Below are 22,797 nucleotides of genomic sequence, written 5' to 3'. Positions count from 1 at the left end.
CCATAAAGGAAAAGATTGATGAATTGGACTACATTAAAATTAAACACCGCTGTTCATTAAAGAGATATTTATAAGGCAAGCCACAGAGCAGGAAATTTTATTTGCAGTATATGTCACACTTGTAAAGAGCATATATAAAAGGTCTACTGCAAAAATAATAATGATAATGATAAAATAGAAGAAAATGAGCACAAAACTTGAATAAAAACCTTCCAAAAGAATATATCTGCATGGTCAATAAATGTTTGAAAAGGTGCTGAATTTTATTAGTATCCAGGAAGTGCAAATTTAAATCACAATAAAATATACTACTACTATATAACTACAAGAATGGCAATACTTAAAAGACTGACAATGCCAAGAATTGATGAAGTTGAGGAACAACTACAATCTTCATGTTGTTAAGTATAAATCTGGAAAATTGTTCAGCAGTATTTATAAAAACTGAACATACACATAAACTTTGACCCAATAATTTCATTGCTATCTATTTATTTATCCAACAAAAATGCATACGCATTTGTGCACCAAAAGGCATGTAGATGATGGGCATAGCACAATATTTATACAGCTAAACACCCTAAATGTCCATCAACAATAAAACAGATAAATTGTGGTGTATTTGTGCAATGGAATACTACACAACAATGAAAATGAACAAGTTACAACCACATGCGACAATATAGATGAATTTCACAAATATAACATAAATGAACAAAGCCATTCACAAAAGAGTACCTTGGATATGACTCCATTCATTTAAAGGTCAAAAACAGGAAAAAGGGACTTCCTTGGCAGTCCAGTGGTTGGGACTTTGCCTTCAAATGCATGGGGTGAGGGTTCCATCCCTGGTTGGGGAGCTAGGATCCCACATGCCTTGGGGCCAAAAAAACAAAACATAAAACAGAAGTAACACTGTAACAAATTCAATAAAGAAAAAAAAAACAGGAAAAAATGATTAATGATTATAGCAGTCAGGAGAATTGTTGATTCTGGGTATGAAAGGGTGTATGAAGAGGGTTTCAAGAGTGCTGATAGGGCTTCCCTGCTGGCACAGTGGTTGAGAGTCTGCCTGCCGATGCAGGGGACACGGGTTCATGCCCCAGTCCGGGAAGATCCTACATGCCGCGGAGTGGCTAGGCCCGTGAGCCATGGCCGCTGAGCCTACGCGTCCAGAGCCTGTGGTCTGCAACAGGAGAGGCCACAACAGTGAGAGGCCCGCGTACCGCAAAAAAAACCCCCAAAAAAAACCAGTGCTGATAAAGTCTTATTCTGATCTGGGTGATGGTGAAATGGGTGTGTTCACTTTGTGGAAATTCATTGAGCTATATGAATATTTGCACTTTTTAATATACTTATGTAACTTTTTAAATACATATTATTTTGTTTACACAGACAGATCCTACAGAAAAACACATATGTACAGATATTCACATAAAGATAGAAAATGATTTTAAACATTGTACTGAATTCACAAGCTAAAAAATAAAATACTTATTAACTTAGCAATATTCACAATATAAACAAACAGCACTACAAAAGATGCATTTAAATCATACTTTTTATGTCTATATATCATAAGTTCCTTTTTTTAAAGATTCACCCGAGTTCCTTGTTATTTCATGTTGCATAAAATCATTAAAATAGGTGTCAGCTCTTATAAACCTGAAGAAATATGAGGAACTTTCCCAAGTATAGGGAAGAAAAATGAAAAGAGCCAAAGACTATTTCCTTTTTGAACCACAAGCCACAAACAAACAACAACAAAAAACCCTAATACTAGCCTAGATTGGTATCTATGTTAACTTACTTACAAACTGATCTTTGTGGCTTTGAATTAGACACTATTGTTTTCCATTTGTCACTGAAACACTAAATAAGAGAGACTCCCAAAGACACCCACTTAAAAATGTTCCAAGAATGGGAAGAATTCATTTTCATTTGTAGTTTATTTATTTGTTATATTATCCTAGCTAATGTTAACTCTTGCATAAAATACACAGATAGATTCTGTCCATTAATTGTCCTTAAATATGTATCATTCATAACCATGAAGTCATAGTAGTTACTAATTTATGATGCTAGTTCAGTAACATCAACTTTGAAAGTGTCGCTTCCTTCTTTAGAAATTTAAGATTGTTAATCAATATTAATGTTGATATAGCTAGATATAGCTGGCAATCCCAGCTCTAACTAAATTACTAAATTCTCATCTCATCTCATATAATTGTGCTACAACGCTTTAGTATTCTACTCTGTCTGAAAGACTATATGAAGGTACAGAATCTCTTTTTCTCCCTTGAATTTTTGGAGAGAGACAACACAAATAATATTCTCAGAAAAAATACTGGGTTTCCCATATATCTCTGATACCATTGATAAGAAATCTGCAGTACACTTGGTTAGAAACAATGGTGGGAGGGAAAAAAATCAATGATGCATCCAGAAGACGGTACTCTTCTAGGAAAGACTATGTTCTTTTCAAACATGTCATCAAGCTGCACAAGTTATTGTCAGGAACTGGTATATCTCTATAATAAGTGGCAACATTAAAGGAAACTGTTATTGTTCAAATTTGGAGATCACCAAGGTGAGAGAATTCAAGGTGGGAGTTACATAAAGGACAACTTTTATCAAAAGTAAACAAAATGTCTCAGAAGGGCACTATGACCCACTCAAATGTTACTTGATTAACAGACAGAATAATAGATTCATTATCCAGTTAGAATGTCTATGTTAATGAAGTATGTTGTGCTCCCCAAGGATATGAAGAGCAACATTAGATAATTAAGCAAGAGAAAAACCTAAAGAAACTGAAATAATATGACTACCCATGTTTTTCAGCCCCAAATACTTCTGGTGTTAATATTAGAATGACCTAAAAGTACTCTCAGAGGATTAAAAAAATTTAACTGAAAATACCTTTGTAGCAAATATCCAGATTAAATAAGGTGCCTTGCCCAAGGTCATAGAGCCAGATAGTAAAAAAGCAAGGAATAGAACCTGTTACCAATAACAGGCACTGCTCAGTAGTTTTGACCTCCCAAGAGGTCAGGAGACAAAAAAAAAAAAAAAGAGGCATATCTAGCTGTCAGGTACTTAAGAGACTTTCTTCATACTGCTGTATATGGGTAGACAAGGTCATATCATAAACCCTACCCAAAGGAGTAATATGTAATACACACACATGCACTTTTTACTATAGGTATATAAATGTATAGATAATAGATAGATGGTATATATTATAACCCATATAATATATATTAAATTCCATTATACATAGTAACATCTTTTCCAGCCCATCTTTTCCAACCCACTCCCAGTTCTGTGCCCTTCCCCCAACTATAACCTTCACAAACCACATTCCATAAAAAGCAGAGGAGGGGCCATTATCAACAGAGGCAAAGAGTGGAGCTTTTGACTCTTTTCAAAGGTCTAATGATCTTGTCTTGTAGAAGAGTCACATTGTTACAGCACTACCCAGTTAGAACTGAAAAATGTTCCCAGATGAATCCAGATAGTTCCAACTTCTCTTGGTCAAGCAAAGATAATTACCATGACTCCTTATGTGCCTTCCATAATATTTAAAAGACGTAATTATAGATAACCCCCCAATTATATAAATCCTGCATAGCAAAGATAGGGGCAATCCCAGCTCTAACTAAATTACTAAATTCTCATCACCACAGGATACTGTAAAAATGGTTTAAAACAAAAAGGTCTGTAGGAAGTCATGCTGATGATTAAAAAAAACTAAGGTACTACCAAGATGTAAAACCATATTAAGGAGAATGGAGAGGAATTAAAAGCTTCCCAAAGTAGGCTTGGAATGTCTACTGGTCCAGACTTCGGTATCTTAAGCTAGGTGCCCATTAGAGTTCCTCTTAATTCTTTTTGAATATTTCCATTTAATCCTGTCCAGCATAATTTATTTTCCCACACTTCACCTAGTGTTCTTTATGCTTTATCTTCCTCCTCTTCCTCTTTTGTCTGCTCAAGATTAATATTAGTCAGTGATAGACTGTTTGGCTATTTAAACCTTTAAACATGCAAAGAATTCAGTGGGAAATAGATAAGTAATTGAGGATATTTTTCCTTGAATTGTCAGGATAATTGCCTCAATGATCCCTTCCACAAAAACGCATAGGCTGGACCTTAGTAAAACTATATCTTATTATCAAATCACCTACTATAACCCACAATATAGGGGACTATGGAAGATCCAGTCTGAACCTTCCAGCCTTTTTGGTTAAAGACACCACCACTATTCAAACTAGTTTAAGAAAAATAAGGTAAAATAGTGGCTCAAGTGGCTAGTCAATCCAGGGGTATATCTGTCTATAGGCATAGCTAGATCTAGGGGATCAAAAAGACCATCAGAATACTCTTTTTCCATTTTAGGGCTCTGCTACCTCAGTATTCTCAGAGAGGCTCTATCCGTATCCTCAGGAAGACTCTATCCATATCCATATCCATAACCATATCGTGGCAAATATGAGAAACAGAAGCTTCCCACTTACATTCTCTTATCCTAGCAACCTAGTGGAACAAAAGCACCTCTTTCCAGAAGTTCCAGTAAAATGTTCCAAGACTGGTGCTCCCTGATCATGACCTGATTTGGGTCATGCACCCATCCCTGACATAGCATGTGAGTTTTCTCTTTGGTCCAATCTGGATTTTTATGCCCTTTAGAGTCACAAGGTGGACTCAGGCCCATCCAAACTATACAGGCTGATTGGGAGGGAGGAGTACTTCCCTCCCACACAAAAATCTGGTTTTCTTACCGGAAGAGACAATAGAAGCTGGTCTGAGGTGCAAGAAACAGAAATGTCCACTAACAGGACACATACTCTGGAAAGGACGTAAATACCTCATGAAAACACATATGATACCATGGAATATTCCCAAAGATAGTATTTTAAAAATGTGTCAATATACTTCGCACTAAGGAGGACCATTACTACAACTTTTAGTATCTTGCAGATAAAGACGTCATCTTCTGAAAGACTATGAACTTTATATATCAATTGGAAAATTATAAAATGTTATTATCTTTTTAACAGTAGGCCAAGGAACTAGAGAATCAGAAAAGTTTCCAATATTACCTCATAGGAACTATAAAATTTTTAATTAAAAATTCTTCATAGTTAAACTAATCGTTTATACATTCAGCCATTTTTTTAAAACTAGCTTATATGATTTCAGTGTTGCATTTAAATGACATCTACAGTTTTTTATGGCTGTTTACAGAGATCTCGAACTTCTTATAAAATCTGCTACCATAGTGATCTCAGCAAATAATTAGCTCCTTAGGGAAAATCCAACTCTTCATAACTTCCAGTTGAAACAGAGAATAGCCTTTAGCTCTTCTGCCTAAATTATGATACATTTACTACTTGTACATTGCTGCCCACTATATTTGTAAGGAAAACAAATTTTTTCTTATAAATGCTTTCAGACATTGCATCTAACTCTTCAACATATTTAAAGATGAAAAATTATTACATTTTAAGTAGACCATTAACAGGTTTAGAAAAATTAATACAACACACAGTTTATAACCCTGCAACTTATTTTTTTTAACATCTTTACTGGAGTATAATTGCTTTACAATGGTGTGTTAGTTTCTGCTTTATAACGAAGTGAATAAGCTATATATATACATATATCCCTATATCTCCTCTCTCTTGCGTCTCTCTCCCACCCTCCCTATCCCACCCCTCTAGGTGGTCACAAAGCACTGAGCGAATCTCCCCGTGCTATGCGGCTGCTTCCCACTAGCTAGCTATTTTACATTTGGTAGTAAAAATAAGTCCATGTCTATCATACAGAGTGAAGTTAAGTCAGAAAGAGAAAAACAAATAGCGTATGCTAACTGCTAACACATATATATGGAATCTAAAAATAAAAGAAAAAATTTTTAAAAAAAGGTTATGAAGAACCTAGGAGCAGGACAGGAATAAAGATGCAGATGCAGAGAATGGACTTGAGGACACGGGGAGGGGTAAGGGTAAGCTGGGACAAAGTGAGAGAGTGGCATGGACATGGAACTTATTTTTAAAATGAAAAACCAATTTTGTCACCCCCCCCCACCCATTTCACACTCCCCTGTGGCTAGAAACAGACAATTAATTAAGTGCAATGAACATTCTTTTTGCTTACTCAGGGAAGGCGACTATTTTCAAGCTAAGAGTATTATATGTATCTCTAAATAGTTCATAAATAATAATCTGAAATGTAAATACTGAATTCTAGTGTAAATATGTTTTATCATTTATGTCATGTTTATTTTAAAAGGGTTTTAAAGTGACTTTTAAAATGCCAAAAATAAAGATAAAGCAAAAGGAAAATAGGCATATGAAAGCAGTTGAAGCCAAGGATAAAAGTTTGTACTCAATATTCATTCCATAAAGTTCACTTGCAAATTGTGGATATTGACCTACATACTTTAGTTTCAAAACTCGTGAAGTGAACAATTATGGGTTATGCTGACAAAAAATAAAATAGTGATCAGCAAAAGAGAAGAATCCTAAGCTAAGGAACATGTCTGTAAACATTAGAAACTGGCAAACTGAATATATATATATATATATATATATATATATATATACACATATTACGCTTTACATATATAATACATTAAGAGATATATATATAGATATAGATATCAGAGACAGAAAAACAGAGAGATAGAGAGATACAGGAGGAAATGTATATGATAATGTTTATATATATATATATTTTTTCTGACCACACCATGGCTTGTGGGATCTTAGTTCCCCAACCAGGGATTGAACCCAGGCCCCAGCAGTGAAAGTGCCAAGTCCTAACCACTGGATGGGCAGAGAATTCCGATAATGTTTATATCTTAGTTTAATTGACTGTAGAGAAAATAATTGTAAGACTCTCATCCAAACTATTTTTTATGACTCTCAGTAGTTATGGCTAGAGATGTAATGAAGTAAATTATGTTGAAAATAACCCAAAGGGTCAATGTCTAGAGATCAATGTACTATGCACTGAGATTCTAAACTTTCATCATCAAAAGCATTTTAAATCATGGGTGATGGTCTTTTAGACATTGCACCAAATAATTCTTTCTGTTTGGGATAGACCAGAGTCTCCTAGCAACCAGGTTGACTCTTATACAGTTCATTAGGACTTTACTGCAGAATGACTAAAAGAGAAAGTTTTGGCAAGAATGATTCAACATTTGAAATCAATTAATATAATCTCAATAGGCTAAAAAGAAAAATCACATGATCATATCAACAGATGCAGAAAAAGCATTTGACAAAATCCAACTCTCACTCATGATTAAAAAAAAAGCTCTCAGTAAACTAGTAATAGATGGGAACCTCTTCAACTTGATAAAAGAATATCTACAAAAAACCCACAGCTAACATCATACTTCACGTGAGGAATTCAAATCATTCCCACTGAGATCAGGTGCAAGCCAAGGATGTCCCCTGTCTCCACTCCTTTTCAACATCATACTGGAAGTTCCAGCTAATTCAATAAGACAAGAAAAGGAAATAAAAGGCATACAGATTGGGAAGAAAGAATTAAAACTGTCTTTGCAGATAACATGATTGTTTATGTAGAAAATCCAAAATAATCAATTAAAAAACTCCTGGAACTAATAACCAATTACAGCAAGGTTGCAGGATATAAGGTTAATATATAAAAGTTAATCATTTCCTAAATACCAGCAATGAACAAGCGTAATTTGAAATTTAAAACACAATACCACTTACCTTAACACCTCCAAAGATGAAGTACTTAGGTGTAAATATAACAAAATATGAAAAATATCTATATAAGGAAAACTATAAAGTTCTGATAAAGAAATTAAAGAAGAACTTAGGAAATGGACAGACAGTTCATGTTCATGGGTAGGAAGACTCAATATTGTCGAGATATCATTCTCCCCAAATTGATAAATTCAATGCTATTCCTATCAAAATGCCAGTAATTTATTTTGTGGATACTGACAAATTGAGTCTAAAGTTTGAATGGAGAGACAAGAGACCCAGAATGGCTAACACACTATTGAAAGAGAAGAAAGCTATGCTAATCAACACAGTGTGATACTGTCAAAAGAATGGATAGGTAGATCAGTGGAGCAGAATAAAGAGTCCAGAAACAGATCCACATAAATATAGTCAACGGATCTTGACAAATGAGCAAAAGTAAAGTAAGTGAGAAAAGATAGTCTTTTCAACAAATGATGCTAGAACAGTAGGACATCACACGCAAAAAAAGAAGTAGAAAAGAAATACACACAGACTTTACATTCTTCACAAAAATTAACTGAAAATGGATCACAAACCTAAATATAAAGTGGACAACTACAATATAAAGGAATTCTAGATGAATTCCTTGGAATTCATGGCTTTTTACATACAACACCAAAGCCCCAATCCATGAAAGAAATAATTGATAAGCTGGACTTCATTAAAGTTTACAACTTCTTCTCTACAAAAGACACTGTCAAGAGAATGAGAAGCCACAGACTTGGAAAAAATATTTGCAAAAGACACATCTAATAAAGGACTGTTATCCAAAATACACAAGGAACTATTAAAACTCAGCAACAAGACAATAAACAACCCAATTAAAAAATGGGCCAAAGACCTTCATAGATACTTCACCAGATAAGATATACAGATGGTTACTAAGCATATGAAAAGATGTTCCACATCATTTGCCATCAGGGAAAGGCAAATTAAAACAACATTGAGATACACCACACACCTATTAGTATGGCCAAAATCCAGAACACTGACAACATCGAATGCTGCCAAAGGTGTGGAACAACCGAAATTCTCATTCACTGCTGGTGGAAATGCAAACTGGTACAGCCACTTTGGAAGACAGTATGGCAGTTTCTTAGAAAACTAAACATACTCTTACCATACAATCCAGCAATCACATACCTTGGTATTTACCCAAAGGAGTTGAAAACTCATATCCACACAAAACCCTGCACATGGATGGTTATAGCAGTTTTATTCACCATTGCCAAAACTTGCAAGCAATAAAGATGTCCTTCAATAGGTGAATGGCTAAGGAAACTGTGGTACACAGAGACAGTGGAATATTATACAGAACTGAAAAAGAATTGGGCTATCAGGTCATGAAAAGACATGGAAGAACAAAAGTGCATAAGTGAAGAAAGCCAATCTGAAAAGGCTACATACTATATGATTCCAACTACATGACATTCTAGAAAAAGTAAAAACTATAGAGATAGTAAAAAGATCAGTGGTTGCCAGAGGTTGATGTTGGAGGAGGGGTGAATAGACGGAACACAGGACATTTTGATGGCAGTGAAAATACTCTGCGTGATACCACAATGATAGATACATATCATTATGCATTTGTTAAAACCAATAGAATGCACTACACCAAGAGTGAACAGTAATGTAAACTTGAACTGTCTTGGTTTCCTCATCTTATAATAAGGGTAATAAAAGAACTTATTGCATTGATTTGTTATAAGAATTATATAAGAAACTGAGAGTACCCAGGCACAGTGCCAGTATGATTATCTTCACCACCATTATCATCTCCATCTTCATCATCACCATTATCATCCTCATTCTTATCAATGGAATCTTTATTTCCAAAAGAACCAGCAGAACTTGTAACGCAGTTTCTCAATTAGCTGTCCTTGAACACCAATTCTAAAGGTAGCATTCCTACCTGGAGTACAAATATGCATCTTATGTCTATCCTTGAGAAAAGTCCAAGCGTAGAGGACTCTGTTAGTGCCATTCAAAATGTTAAGTCAGTTTCAGTAGAAACAGAACTAACTAAATGAAAACTAACTCAACTGTCTATCTATCTACCTATCAAGTCACCAAAGTTCTTAACACTGGCACTTGTTATAAGTTCATTACTTTATTGATTCTGATCAACTGAAGCCACAGTGATTTTATATTTGTTCTACTATGGACTCCTTTTTCAGTATGTGCTAACATTACAGTTTGAGGAGGCTAAAATGGTTTGTTCTAAACAGCCATTTTTATATGGTAGGATGAGGCACAAAAAAAAATCAGAGATTTGAAGCATTGTACATAACAGAGTGGGCAGGTCAGGCTAGGATCCAAAGAAGTGGAGTCCTGGAAGCACCCAAAGCCCATTGATTGGTGGATGGAGGATACAAGGAAGCCATGGGTAAAGAACATGACAGGCACATAAAGTTATTGTTAAGAGGATTAAGATTTGAGAACACAACTTCAAGAAAAAAAAGGGAAATTAATAAAAGACAGGAATGAAAATACTCCCACATATCATTCAAGTGGGTTACTTTTTAGAGGGGTAGTAAAGCTTGCTCTTCAGCTCCCTTCTTGATAACACACTTGATCACTTACAGATTCAAAATTAATTTACTCATCTTTCCGCAAATAGCCTAAAATATGTTCACGGTAGTTATAATCAGCAACAATCAAAAGAACAGGGTCTTGAAATCAGGCACAGGATAGAATCCTGGGTATCTGGTGTCAGCATAAGGAGCCGTTGGCAGTGCTAAATCAAGGGTTTAAATCAATCATGCACCTTCAAGTTCCCTCCCCCACTTCCCATTTCCAATCAGACTGCTACCTCTAAACTGCTCCTAGAGACCACTACAGCTTGATGTCAAATAGACCTAGGCTGGACTCCCAATTCAACTATTGACAGGGCAAGCTATTTTGCCATTCAAGCTATTTAGCAATTCCAGGGCTCACCACAGTAAAATGAGAGTTATAATATCTATCCCAACAATCTGTTATGGAAATTAAATGAGATAGTGTTGCAAAGAATCTAGCTATATGCCTGACTATCATAAAGTGGTATCATAGGCAGAAAAGAGTAGTTCAAGAGTATTGGTATGACAGAAAAATGTGGTCTTCCAGTAGCTGAAAGATCTTCTTTTTAGACACAGAAAGCATGGTTCTAACCCAGTCACCTCTTTGTCATAGTGGGAACCTAAGGTATCAGTGCCTCAACCTTATTATCTGCAAAATGAAGTTGGATTAGAAGTGGTAAATCATCTCTAAGGTACCCTTCTGCTATGAAATTCCATGGCTGCACACGTATGTCAAATTAGAAATAAGTATCCCAAATTAGGAATTTTCCAATTAATTTATCTTTGAGCTTAATGGTCTTGCACTGGATTCCCTTCCTGTGTTCTCTAGTTTTCATCACCAGTATTTCAAATGGTCATGAAGAACATGTAAGATGATACTAACCCTAAAGAAGGGACATCAGTATTGTGCGATCATCAAAAACTTTCAGAACTGCCTAGATCTTGCATTAAATGCTGACTCTGCCATATTGTTATATACTTTTGAACAAGTTATTTCACCTGCCTGAGAATTTGTTTTCTATTTTGAAGAATGAGGCTAATAAGTAATAATATTTACCTTAAAGTGCTAGCATGTGAGAACTTGAATTAATGCTCTTGGTATCTAGTATGCATTCAATATTGTATTTTATTTTTTATTATTTTATTTTAATGACTTGACCAAAATGCCCCCAAAAGAATCAGGCAATGTTTTAAACAAATCTTTACAAAAATCTCTGTGCAATTTAAAATAAAAATTAAAGCAACGAGTTATAAAAATGATTGCTCTAACTTTGCTACCAAATTGTGGCAAGATAAGACTATTAAACATGTGAAAAGTACCTCAGATTGAACTATCAAGAATTAAAACCACATCAAAAAATACATTTTAAATTGTAATGAGCACACATTAATGATGAGACCAAAATTGTTGTTCACTTCTGAAAGACCCCCAAACTGAGTATTTGAGAACTATTTCAAAACCTATTTTCATGAAGTACATCCAAATGTTCAGAAAGATTATTTGCGAATAATGAAAGACCATTTCAAAGCCAGGAAGAAAACTACATATTGGCTCGCTTTTCAGTTTTCATATTATTAGTTCAATAGATTTATTTAAAATCTTTCTGATCTCTGACTTACTAAAAGCAAATTTTGAAAAGTGGAAAACCTATAAAGCTTTTCATTTTCTATCAAGTATCATCCACATATCCAACATCAATAAAATATGACAGCCTTTATATTGTTCTAACACATTGCTTAGCCTATCGGAAGAACAATCACTAAAATCAGCAGGAAGGAAGATCAATCAGTGAAAATAGGAATGTGAATTTAATTCAAGCACCAGGAATACCAAGTTACTTTCATATATTCTCAAAACTAATTACTTTAAAAAAGTCATGATGCTTTTTAAAAAATAATGTGTGAGGGCGTCCCTGGTGGCGCAGTGGTTAAGAATCCACCTGCCAATGCAGGGGACACGGGTTCGAGCCCTGGTCCGGGAAGATCCCACATGCTGCAGAGCAACTAAGCCTGTGCGCCGTGACTACTGAGCCTGCGCTCTAGAGCCTGTGAGCCACAACTACTGAGCCTGTGTGCCACAACTACTGAAGCCTACGAGCCTAGAGCCCATGCTTCGCAGCAAGAGAAGCCACCACGATGAAAAGCCTGCGCACCGCCATGAAGAGTATCCCCCGCTTGCTGCACAATGAGAAACCCTGCGCGCAGCAACAAAGACCCAATGGAGACACACACACACACACACACACACACACACACACACGTGTGAGTGTGACTAAAGAAGCATATGTTTCATGAAGGTAGTGATGATTTCTGCCTTGTTAGATGCCTGGAAATATTCAACTGATATTTATTGAGCACCTTCAATAAATACCCCAGACGCCTTCTAGGTGCTGTGGTTACAGTAGCGAATAAAACAGAAATACAAGATCACTGCTCTGGTGTCTTTAAAAAGAGAACAAATGATAAATAAATGACCAAAATAATTGCACAGCATGGTAAGTGCTCAAAGTTATGAAGGATGTTCCAGAAAATGATTAGGAGAGGGGGGGCTGGTTTTGCTTCCAGAGTCAAGAATTGTCAAGGAAAGCTTCTCCAAGCTGAGACCTAATGACAAGAAGGAGGGTGCTTTGGGAATAACCCAAACAGAGAGAATTTCAGACACAAGATACAGCAAGTATCAAAGCAGTTTGGCAAAAACAAGCTTGAGTTTGGTGTACTAGAAGTATAGAAATAGGGTGACTGAGCCTGGAGCTCATTTAGTAGGGAGGAGAGTGGTAGGAGATGAGGTCAGAGAGTAGGTGAGCCAAGAGAGGAAATGTGGCTTCTATTCTAAGAATAATGGAAAGGCACTAGAAGATTTTAAAGAACCTGCAGGTGGCTATGCAAAGAAGGGACAGCATGAGGACAAAAGTGGAAGTAGGAGGTATCACTTAGGAGCTACCAAAATAATTTAGGCTGGAGGTGACCAGGTCTGGATTAGGATAATAAAAGAAAAATACAGAAGTTGTCTGATCAGAATATATATTTGAAGACAGATCTTAGATCTTAGCCTCTGGACTGGGTGAGATGAAGGGAAGACAGAGAGGGATCATGTTTCTGGCTTGAGCCAATTACACAGATGGTTAAGACTACAAGAGGAACAGATTTGGGTGGAAAGAGTTCTGTTTTAGTAATTGTTTCTTTTCTTCTATGGATATCAGCTAACATTCAGTCTTTATCCACAGAAAGATTAAGATACTGGCATAATAAATTCCACGTCTATTATGTGTTCAAATGCTTGCTTCTAGCCCAGTATCACCTTACAACTCTATCCATGAAGTGACTTTTGTCAAATTATATGTACACTTTCATCTACTTAAAGGTACACGGATATGTTTGCTCTTTCACACCATTTGCCCTCCAAGTGGAAATATTTGACTATTATTATTAGAATTGAACAACCCAAATCAACATTTGAAATCAAAGCCATAAGCGAGTTATACCTACTCATGGAGATCTGAAAGATCATAATGACCTACTACTGGTCCTAATGTTTTGTTTCCACCTGTGTGAAGCCTGCAGCACTGAGAGAGACCAGTGATTTAATTACACAAATAGAAGACTAAGGCTCAATCCTGTTGTATCAGAAATTCCCAGGTCAAATATCGTTACACCAACGTATTCCCTAGGCGGTATCGTATGCTTATCCACAATCAAAACAAAATTTAGTTGACTTTTATTTTTTAACCATAACAATAACAATAACAATAACCAAAACAACAATGGTTAACAATTTCTTGAATACGTACTATGGACCTGAATCACTGAGCTTACTACTTTATATGCATGACCTCAATAAGTCCTCAAAACAACCCTACTCACAGTTGAGAAAAACAAGCTTCAGCAAGTTTAAAGAACTTGTCCAGATTGCACATTAAGTAAATAAAGGATTCCAAAAGATGGGAGTTCAGACATGTCCTATGTCTTTCACTCATTGATTCATACCTACCTGTCTGCATTCAAGGAATGAATCTTTTCTCAAAAGACATGCCACGGTAGTATTATGCAAATCATAATAATGAGATAAAATTATTAAATCTTGGTATTGGGGTCAGCACTTATTTACATGACCATGTAATTCAGACAATAAAAGTGTTTTTTTTTTTTTTTTTTTTTTCCCTCTGAAGCAGGGTTTAAACAGGCTTTATTGTTACAAGGGAGGCCCTACCGAGCAGGGCCTTCTAAACGGATACATGTGGTCCCAGGATGTCAACATGGAGGAATGAAGAGGTCACGACTGCAGAAGAGGGCCCTGTCACTGAAGGACGGGATCCCAGGGAGGCCGGCCAGGAAGGCAGCAGACATGATCAGGACAGGCCGGGTGCTCAGGTCACAGGCTGAGGGGGAGGACAGCTCCTGTCACTCCCGCTTCTTGTAGCTCTCCAGGTGAGACAGGACCCAGCCCGACGGCAGGAGGAAACACAGGAAGCAGGAGGTGAGCCCAATGGCGATATCCGTGGTCCCGAGCTGCTCCCGCGGCGGCTTGGAATGGATCTGGGCCCGCGGCACGGGGAGCCGCCGGGCCGGGCCTATCAGACCCCTCAGCAGCAGTGGAGTCAGCACGGACATGACTACACTGAGGAGACTGCAGGTAGCTGGTAGCCGGAACCCAAGGTCGCGAAGTCAAGGTTTAAAAGTGTTTTTTAAAGTGATATTTTATGCACAAGAAATCAAAAGATAAGCAAAAGAACAAAATAAAAATTAAGTGTAAAATCAAACTAAACTACCCAAACTTAACAAAACAATGTCTCTCCAAATTTAAATGTGTGACTATTCATGAAGAACCTAGGGGTAAGACAGGAATAAAGACACAGACCTACTAGAGAACGGACTTGAGGATATGGGGAGGGGGAAGGGTGAGCTGTGACAAAGCGAGAGAGAGGCATGGACATATATATATACACTACCAAACGTAAGGTAGATAGCTAGTGAGAAGCAGCCGCATAGCACAGGGAGATCAGCTCGGTGCTTTGTGACTGCCTGGAGGGGTGGGATAGGGAGGGTGGGAGGGAGGGAGACGCAAGAGGGAAGAGATATGGGAACATATGTATATGTATAACTGATTCACTTTGTTATAAAGCAGAAACTAACACACCATTGTAAAGCAATTATACCCCAATAAAGATGTTAAAAAAAATAAATGTGTTACTATAATAACTAAGAGTCAAAATACTCTGCCACCTAGCCTCAGAACTGGACATGTGATGAAACTGAGTCAAAGTTCTCCCCCTAAGAAATTTTAGATTTACAGCTGATACAGGAAGAACTTGAGTTTTGAGTCACTGATCCAGAAGGATGTGAATCAAATACTGCTAGTACCATCTTTCCTGCTACATGGAAAAATCCTATATTCTACAGAAAAATATGAGATCCACAAAGAAAAACAGAAGTGAGGGAGATAAAAGTCTTGAGAACATCACTTGGGCCCCTGGACCCACCTGTGCCTGAAGCCATTATAACCCTTAACTTCAAAGTCATAAGAGTAACAAATTCCCTGTTATTTTTCAAGTTAATCAAAGTTGGATGTCTACTGGTTGCAACCAAGAGATTACTGAGTCAAAAATAAAATTAGAGCATGAGAGGCACATTGAAATCATCTGTGACCTTCTATAAATTGTTTGGACAATTAATCTCTCAGGATAAACGCATCTCTGATCTTAAAACAAGACCCTAGTTAAAACAAAGGGGACATGTGATACCTTCACCCCAGTCACCAACCTGGTTGCACCCTTTACCTTCTAATTGAAGCCCTTCCTCCCTCTTATAAACACAGACCAACATAGATTTTGTCTTACTCTGTTTTTGAATTTCTATTTCACAAATGGTTATCCCTCCAGGATAGCTGGGGAAAGAGTCAAGAAGGAGAAAGGGAGAATATAATTTAGTCTGTCACCTGTTGGCAAAACAGCTAACACCTCTAGTCGTCAGCAGACACTCAGAAGTCCTGATCCCAGAAAGTTTCACTCATTACCACTAAGGAAATGAATCAAGTGGGTTAGCTACACTTAATATGTTAGGGAAATGGGGAAGCATTGCTATTTGGATAATCAACTCAAAAGAAAATTAAATTTACTAATGGAAACTACCACTATTCATTTTCTGGACACATGTAAAGATAAAATCTGTTTAAAAGAAGAAATAGCCACCTAATCTCTTAACCTTCAGATATGGTTCAAAATCATTACCTAAAAGATATTTAATCATTTCCAGTGAAGGAGGCTTCAGTCACAAACTGTACCTTAGACCATTCAACATCTGCCCATTAGTCTTGGGCTGCCCTTTCCTTTCAGCGCCCTAGACATCAAGGAACTTGGCTGCTAGACTGAGGCTGTGATCAGAGTGCTCTGGGCTCTCCCACCAAAGCACAAGTCATGGGGCAAAGAGGCAGACTGCGAAACAGATTCTCTCTGAAGACTGTCTTGCCCCTCCAAATGCTGTGTCTGCAAAATAAATTAGTGTAGGGCAAACTAGGCTCTATCTTTTCCTCAACGCTGGTCCAGGAAAAAGCAAGAGTCTTGCGGTCATTTTGCCTTTGCTTACATCCAGAGCTGCCTTAAGCATAAGAAAGTCTCCTTAGTAGACCATGGTGAGCTCCTTTTTATCCTACTACCTTCAGGGATAAAAGATTCCAAGCTTCAAGTGCAACAGAGCTGTGGGCGCCGACTTTTCCAAAAGATAGAAATCAAAAATCAAAATCCAAAAAAGACCACAAGTTCCCTTTGAAATACAGAAAACCTGGCCTTCTCAGAGTGACTACTTTCCAGACCCTCAAATGCTTCAAAGATAAAAACACGTTGTCATATAACATTGGGCAAGTTTATGGTATACAGTATGATGATTTGAGACATGTATATATTGCAAAATGTTTTACCACAATAAAGTTGGTTAACATATCCTTTACCACACATAAAACAAACAAACAAACAAACAAAAAACAGGTTGTCGTCATATCTGTCAGGGCAAACAAAAATGCCTAGAGCAGGGCTCTCAAGTCTCTCTTTTTGTGATAAGGAACATCTTTCCAATCCCTTGAAACTTTGAGGCAAACAAGGACAGGAGATGATGGGGAAACTGCTTGAAGAAGGCAGGGACAGTGCCATACTCTATATGCTGGTGTACAGGGCCCAACACACTGGGGCAGCGATGGCAAAGAAAAGGAGTCAGTGCTTTTCCAGGAGTGCCCAAGCTTTTGGTTGCAGATCCTGTCATTTAATCAAATATTTATTGAACACCTACTATATATCAGGCACTATTCTAGGCCCTGTGGATACACTGGTGCACAAAACAAAAGAAACAAAAGAAAACCTGCTCGTGTAAAGGTTATATTGTAATGGACTCTGGGGAGAGAGATTGACAATAAATAAAACAAATGAGTAAAGTGTATGATACCTTAGAAAATAAAAAGTACTACAAGGAAAATTAAGCCAAGGAAAAGTACTACGAAGAAAACAGAAGTATTATAAGTACTGTAAGGAAAGGACGCAGTATGGGGAGAGCCAGGGGAGCAAATGGTAGGTTTGCAATTTTAAATCGGTGTTCAAGGAAGACATTAGTGAGAAAGTAAGTCTGAAAAAAGATTTGAAGGACAGAAGAGAGTAAGCCAGCTATTTGGGATGAGCAGGGTGAGAGCCAGATAAAGAGAAAGTGCAAAGACCCTAAGGAGAGACCTTGCCAGTCAGGTTCAAAGAGCAGCAAGGAGGCTAGTGCGGCCGAAATGGAGTGAGTGACAGGGGCAGAGGTTAGAGATGGGGTCGGAGAAGTCATGTTAGACAAGATTAAGTATAAATTTATAAACCTTTAGCCTTTGCTCTGATGTGGGAAGTCTGTGGAGAGTTTTGAGCAGAGGTGTGATATGATCTTACTTAGCTGCAAAATTGAGGACGGAAGTAAGGAGATTAGTTAGGAGGCTTTTATAAGACAACTTTGGTGCTCTGGGGAATGCAGGATGTATATTCATTTTATCATAGTTTACCTTCAAATGAAGTTAAACCACTTCACATATAATGTATGACTCTCACAACCGAATACCTCCATTTCTCCCTCCTATCATTGTGCTATTATCATATTTTACTCCTGTTGTATAAACTACATAATATATTATTTCTACTATAATTATTTTTCAAAGAAATATATGCATGAGAAAAGAGTCTTTTGTATTTTCTCACACATTTACCATATCCTGAACCTTTCACTCTTTTTGTAGGTCCAAGTTTCCATCTGGCATTATCTTCCTTCATCCTGAAACTCCCTTTAGCGTTTACTGAAGTGCAAATACGCTGGCAATTAATTCTTTCAGCTTTTTTTGTTGTCTGGAAATTTCTTTATTTCACATTCATTTCTGAAGGATATATTTACTGGATATAGAATTCTAAGTTGATGGTTCTCTTCTGCCCAGTGTAGTCAAGATGCCATTCTATTTTCTTCTGGATTGCATTGTTTCTAATAAGAAATTTTTCTTATTTTGTTCCTCTGTGTGTAAGGTGTCTTTTTTCTTTAGCGGTTTTTAAGACTTTTAAAATCACTGATTTTCCATACTTTCATTATGATATGCCTTGGCATAGTTTTGTGTTTGTTCTGCTTGAGGCCCATTGAGCTTCTTGGATCAAGGGACTTAGAGATTTCTTCAAATTTGGAGATTATTCAGCCATTATCTTTTTATGTCCCTGTCCCATCCTTTCTTTCTGGAACTCCAATTACATATGTTAGACCGTTTATGATCCCGTGAGTTCACTGAGACTCTCTCACTATTTTTAGAACTTTTTTTCCTCTCTGTGCTTCAGTTTAAATAGTTTCTACTGCTGTGTCTTCAAGTTCTATGGTCTCTTTTTCTGGCGGGTAGGGAGGGTTGGGGGGTCCTCATCTGCTTTTATACTCATTCAGTTAACATTTCATTTCTGCTATTGTTTCTGTTTTAGAAGTTCTATTGGCTCTTTTTACATTTTCCATTTATCTCTTCATTACATTCATATTTTCATTTAAATCTCTGTGCATATTTATCAGAGCTGTTTTAAAATCCTTATCTGTTATAATTCCATTGTTTCTATCATTCCTAGGTTTGTTTCAACTAACTGATTTGTCTCCTGGCTATAAGTCACATTTTCCTGCTACTTAGAATATCCAGTAATTTTTAATTAGATCAAAGACATTATGAAAGTTATATTACTGAGTATCTGGATTTTGTTGTCTTCCTTTAAGGAGTGTTGAAGTCTGTTCTGAAAGGCAGTTAACATTACTGGTAAATGAGCCTGATCTTTTCAAGGCTTATTTTTCTGCTCCGTTAAGGTAGGTCAAGAGCAGCCTTTACTTTAAAGCTAGTTTAGTCCTACTACTAAGACATAACCCTTCTGGGGTCTCTAATGACATGCCAGGTGTTCAGTGAAGTCTCTCCAATATGACTGGTTGGAACTGAAATAGTCCCCAGGCTATGTGATATGTGGAAGCCACATAGTTCACGACTACCAAGTCACTCCCATTGCCTGACATTATGTAGTTTCACCATATGCATTTATATCTGAGTACTGAGCAAAGATTCAGGTGAATGCTATGCAGATTTCTGGAGCAATTTTTCTACATAATTCGTTCCGCCCTGATGCTCTTTATCACAAATTTCAGTGCCCTTGTCATCCACAAATTCCAACATTTTTCTCATCAGCTCAGCAATACTGCCGGGCTTTGCTTTTCACCCTCTCTGAGGCACAGTGCAGAAAGTGCCTGCAAGCCAAAAGCTAGAGTAATCGTAGGGGTCTTTTCTTTTTTTGCTTCTCTCAGTGAACACACTCCTACACTGCCTGTTGTCCAATAACCAAAAAGCATTATTTTATGTTTTATACAGTTTCCTAATTTTTTTAATAGTGGGAGAATAAGGCTAGCCTTAGAAGGACTTGAAAGGGAAGTTCAAATCTTCATTTTACAGATGAAGCAACAGAGGCGCAGAGAGAGATTGTGCCACACCCAAGGTCACACAGCTACTAGTAACGGCATTAAGCTCAGAACCTATGTTTCCTAACTCTAAGTCCAATGCCCTTCTATTCCAGCATGCTGCCTCCTACAGAATGATTAATAGAAGGCGGCGTATTAGTTTCCTAGGGCTGTTGTAGCAGATTATCACAAACTAGGTGGCTTAAAACGGTAGAAAAGTATTATCTCACAATTCTAGAGACCAAGAATCTAAAATCAAGGTGTCAGCAAGCTTTTGGAGGCCCAGAGGGAGATTCAGTTCCGTAACTCTCTCCTAGGTTCTGATGTTCCTTGGCATTCCTTGGCTTACAGACAAATCACTCCTATCTCTGCCTCTGTCTTCACATGACCTTATTATACCTGTGTGTTTATATCTTTTCTTCTTAAAAGGACATTTGTCATTGGATTTAGGGGCCACCCAGTTAATCCAGGATGATTTCATCTAGAAATCTTTCATTTAATTGCATCTGCAAAGATTCTTTCTCCAAATAGGGTCACATTCACCGGTACTAGGGGTTAGGACTTGGATATATCTTTGATGGGGGGCTACATTCAACTCATTACAGTGGGAAGAGGGAAGGACAAATTATACAGCCAAAATCATATAACAGTTTGGAAATGTTTGCCTCATATAAACACAGATATTAAGGCTGACCTCAGCTGGGTCTATTTTAGAGAATTTGAAAGGGTTTACACGTAGAACTCTAGGAGCATGAGGAAGAATGCAATTACATTGATAATGTTCCATTTCATCCAGGCACAATCATGTTACTGGCTCACACCTTCTCACCACTTTCTGCATTACACATTTAACACTACTGTTAATTAAGTTGAATCACCCAAGACATAACTGGGAATGATTGTTTTCATTTAATCTAACCCCTTCTCTCCCTTTATGATAACAACCATATCAGCCATGACTAGAGCCTCAAATCGTGGAAAGAGTGACACATAGAAGAAATAAATTGCTGACAAGGCCTTACCTACGTCAGGAAGATTGTCATCACTATAATAATTGTATTCCTTCTTTCCTGAGATGACCCAATGCCAGTTTCAGAGTATTTTTTTTAGTAAAAAAGAATGTCTGTTAATGAGACTTCTAATTGCTATTTTATCTATCATTTTTCACTAACCAATAACCTTTGTGTTTCAGCTTGAACCCTTTTTTTTTCTTTCCAACACTCTCAGCAGAATCAGATGGTACATTGTGAGATAAAAGCAAAAGCAACAGGGAGAATCATCTCACAAGAAAAACCAGCAATAAAGCATCATGACTGGGCAACAAAGGCACTTTGTTAAGAAAAATCATTCCAACATGAGTAGTTTGACAGTGTTAATTTGTTAAGAAAAAAATATCTAGGACAGATACTACCCTGAGATCCTTAAGCAATGCTCTGAAACTTCATTTGCTACAAACACATCCACTACATTGCAGTTGGGAATACATCTTTCAACCCAAATTTTCACCTGGGTTATAAGTCCTATTGGGTACTGAGCAGTGGCAGTCAATGTGGTTTGCTTTATGATTTGGACAAAACACAAACATGAACCCCTTTCATTCCTCAAATCTCTAAAGCTGATTTAAGAGACCAGAAAATTGAGTTGAAGAGGAATAGTAAAAATAAAGGGACTAATTTTCAATGAAAAAGGAAGCCTATCAATATCAGTCTCCACAGGGCTACAGACTTCCCCACCCCCAAACTGAACTGGAACGTAACAACTCCAACTGCCCAAAGAGGCACAAGTTGGCAGGGGATGGCAAAGATTTAGAGTAACTTAATGCACCCAAAATTAGAAGAGTAAATTAGAAAAGGGTATTCTGGATATGCTAAACCTAGGTAAGTAAAGGAAGTAACAGGTAATGGCCAAAGTAATTGGGAAATGAGCCTAACACTGAATGAGAGCTGAATCACAGAATATTGGCAATTGAAAAGAATTGAGGGCTCACACTCTTCATTTTAAAGAAATAGATACTGACAGTCAAGAGAGAGGCAGTGACTTGTTCAAGGTCATCAAGTTTAAAACAGAAATGGGATCAGAACCCACAAGCTTTTCAGCCTGATGCTCTCTCTACTCAACTCCTTGTTTCCCAAGGTCGTGGGGGATGTTAGAGTTTCTCAGGGTTCACACCTGGGGACCCTTTCCTTCTCTTTCCTCTTTCCCTTCACAATCTCATCCTTCCCCATAGCTTTTATTACCATGGACAGATTAGTGTCACCCAAATGTACTTCTCCACTGACAACTTCTCTTAACTCCAGACTTTGAATCAACAATCCCACTTGTGTGTTTCACAGGCATCTCAAATTTAACATGTACAAATGCAAACTTTCAATTCCCATCCTTCCCATTATAAACCTGCTCCTCCCTAATTGTTCTCCATCTACTGTACTACTCTTTCCAGTTCTTCTACCTAGAAACCAAGATGTCAGCCTAGAATCTGTATCTCC

At 37.3% G+C, this 22,797-nt stretch overlaps 2 protein-coding genes across 3 annotated transcripts in view; both read right to left on the bottom strand.

Moving 5' to 3' along the window:
• SUMF1 (sulfatase modifying factor 1) overlaps positions 1 to 22,797 on the bottom strand; it is a 451,840-nt gene that overhangs the window by 25,080 nt on the left and 403,963 nt on the right. The window lies entirely within an intron of this gene.
• LOC117203191 (cytochrome c oxidase subunit 8A, mitochondrial) lies at positions 14,521 to 15,018 on the bottom strand. The gene has a single exon (XM_033437202.2). The coding sequence runs from the start codon at positions 14,960 to 14,962 to the stop codon at positions 14,753 to 14,755; it is 210 nt and encodes a 69-aa protein (XP_033293093.1). The 5' UTR covers positions 14,963 to 15,018; the 3' UTR covers positions 14,521 to 14,752.

This window comes from Orcinus orca, chromosome 10 (assembly GCF_937001465.1).
Source record: "Orcinus orca chromosome 10, mOrcOrc1.1, whole genome shotgun sequence".
Taxonomy (NCBI): Eukaryota; Metazoa; Chordata; class Mammalia; order Artiodactyla; family Delphinidae; genus Orcinus; species Orcinus orca.
The sequence above is the reverse complement of the archived record's forward strand: the minus strand, read 5'-3'. Positions and strand labels throughout refer to the sequence as shown.

Coding starts and splice junctions, on each gene's coding strand:
- LOC117203191 (XM_033437202.2), bottom strand. CDS start 14,962: ATGTCCGTGCTGACTCCACTGCTGCTGAGGGGTCTGATAGGCCCGGCC.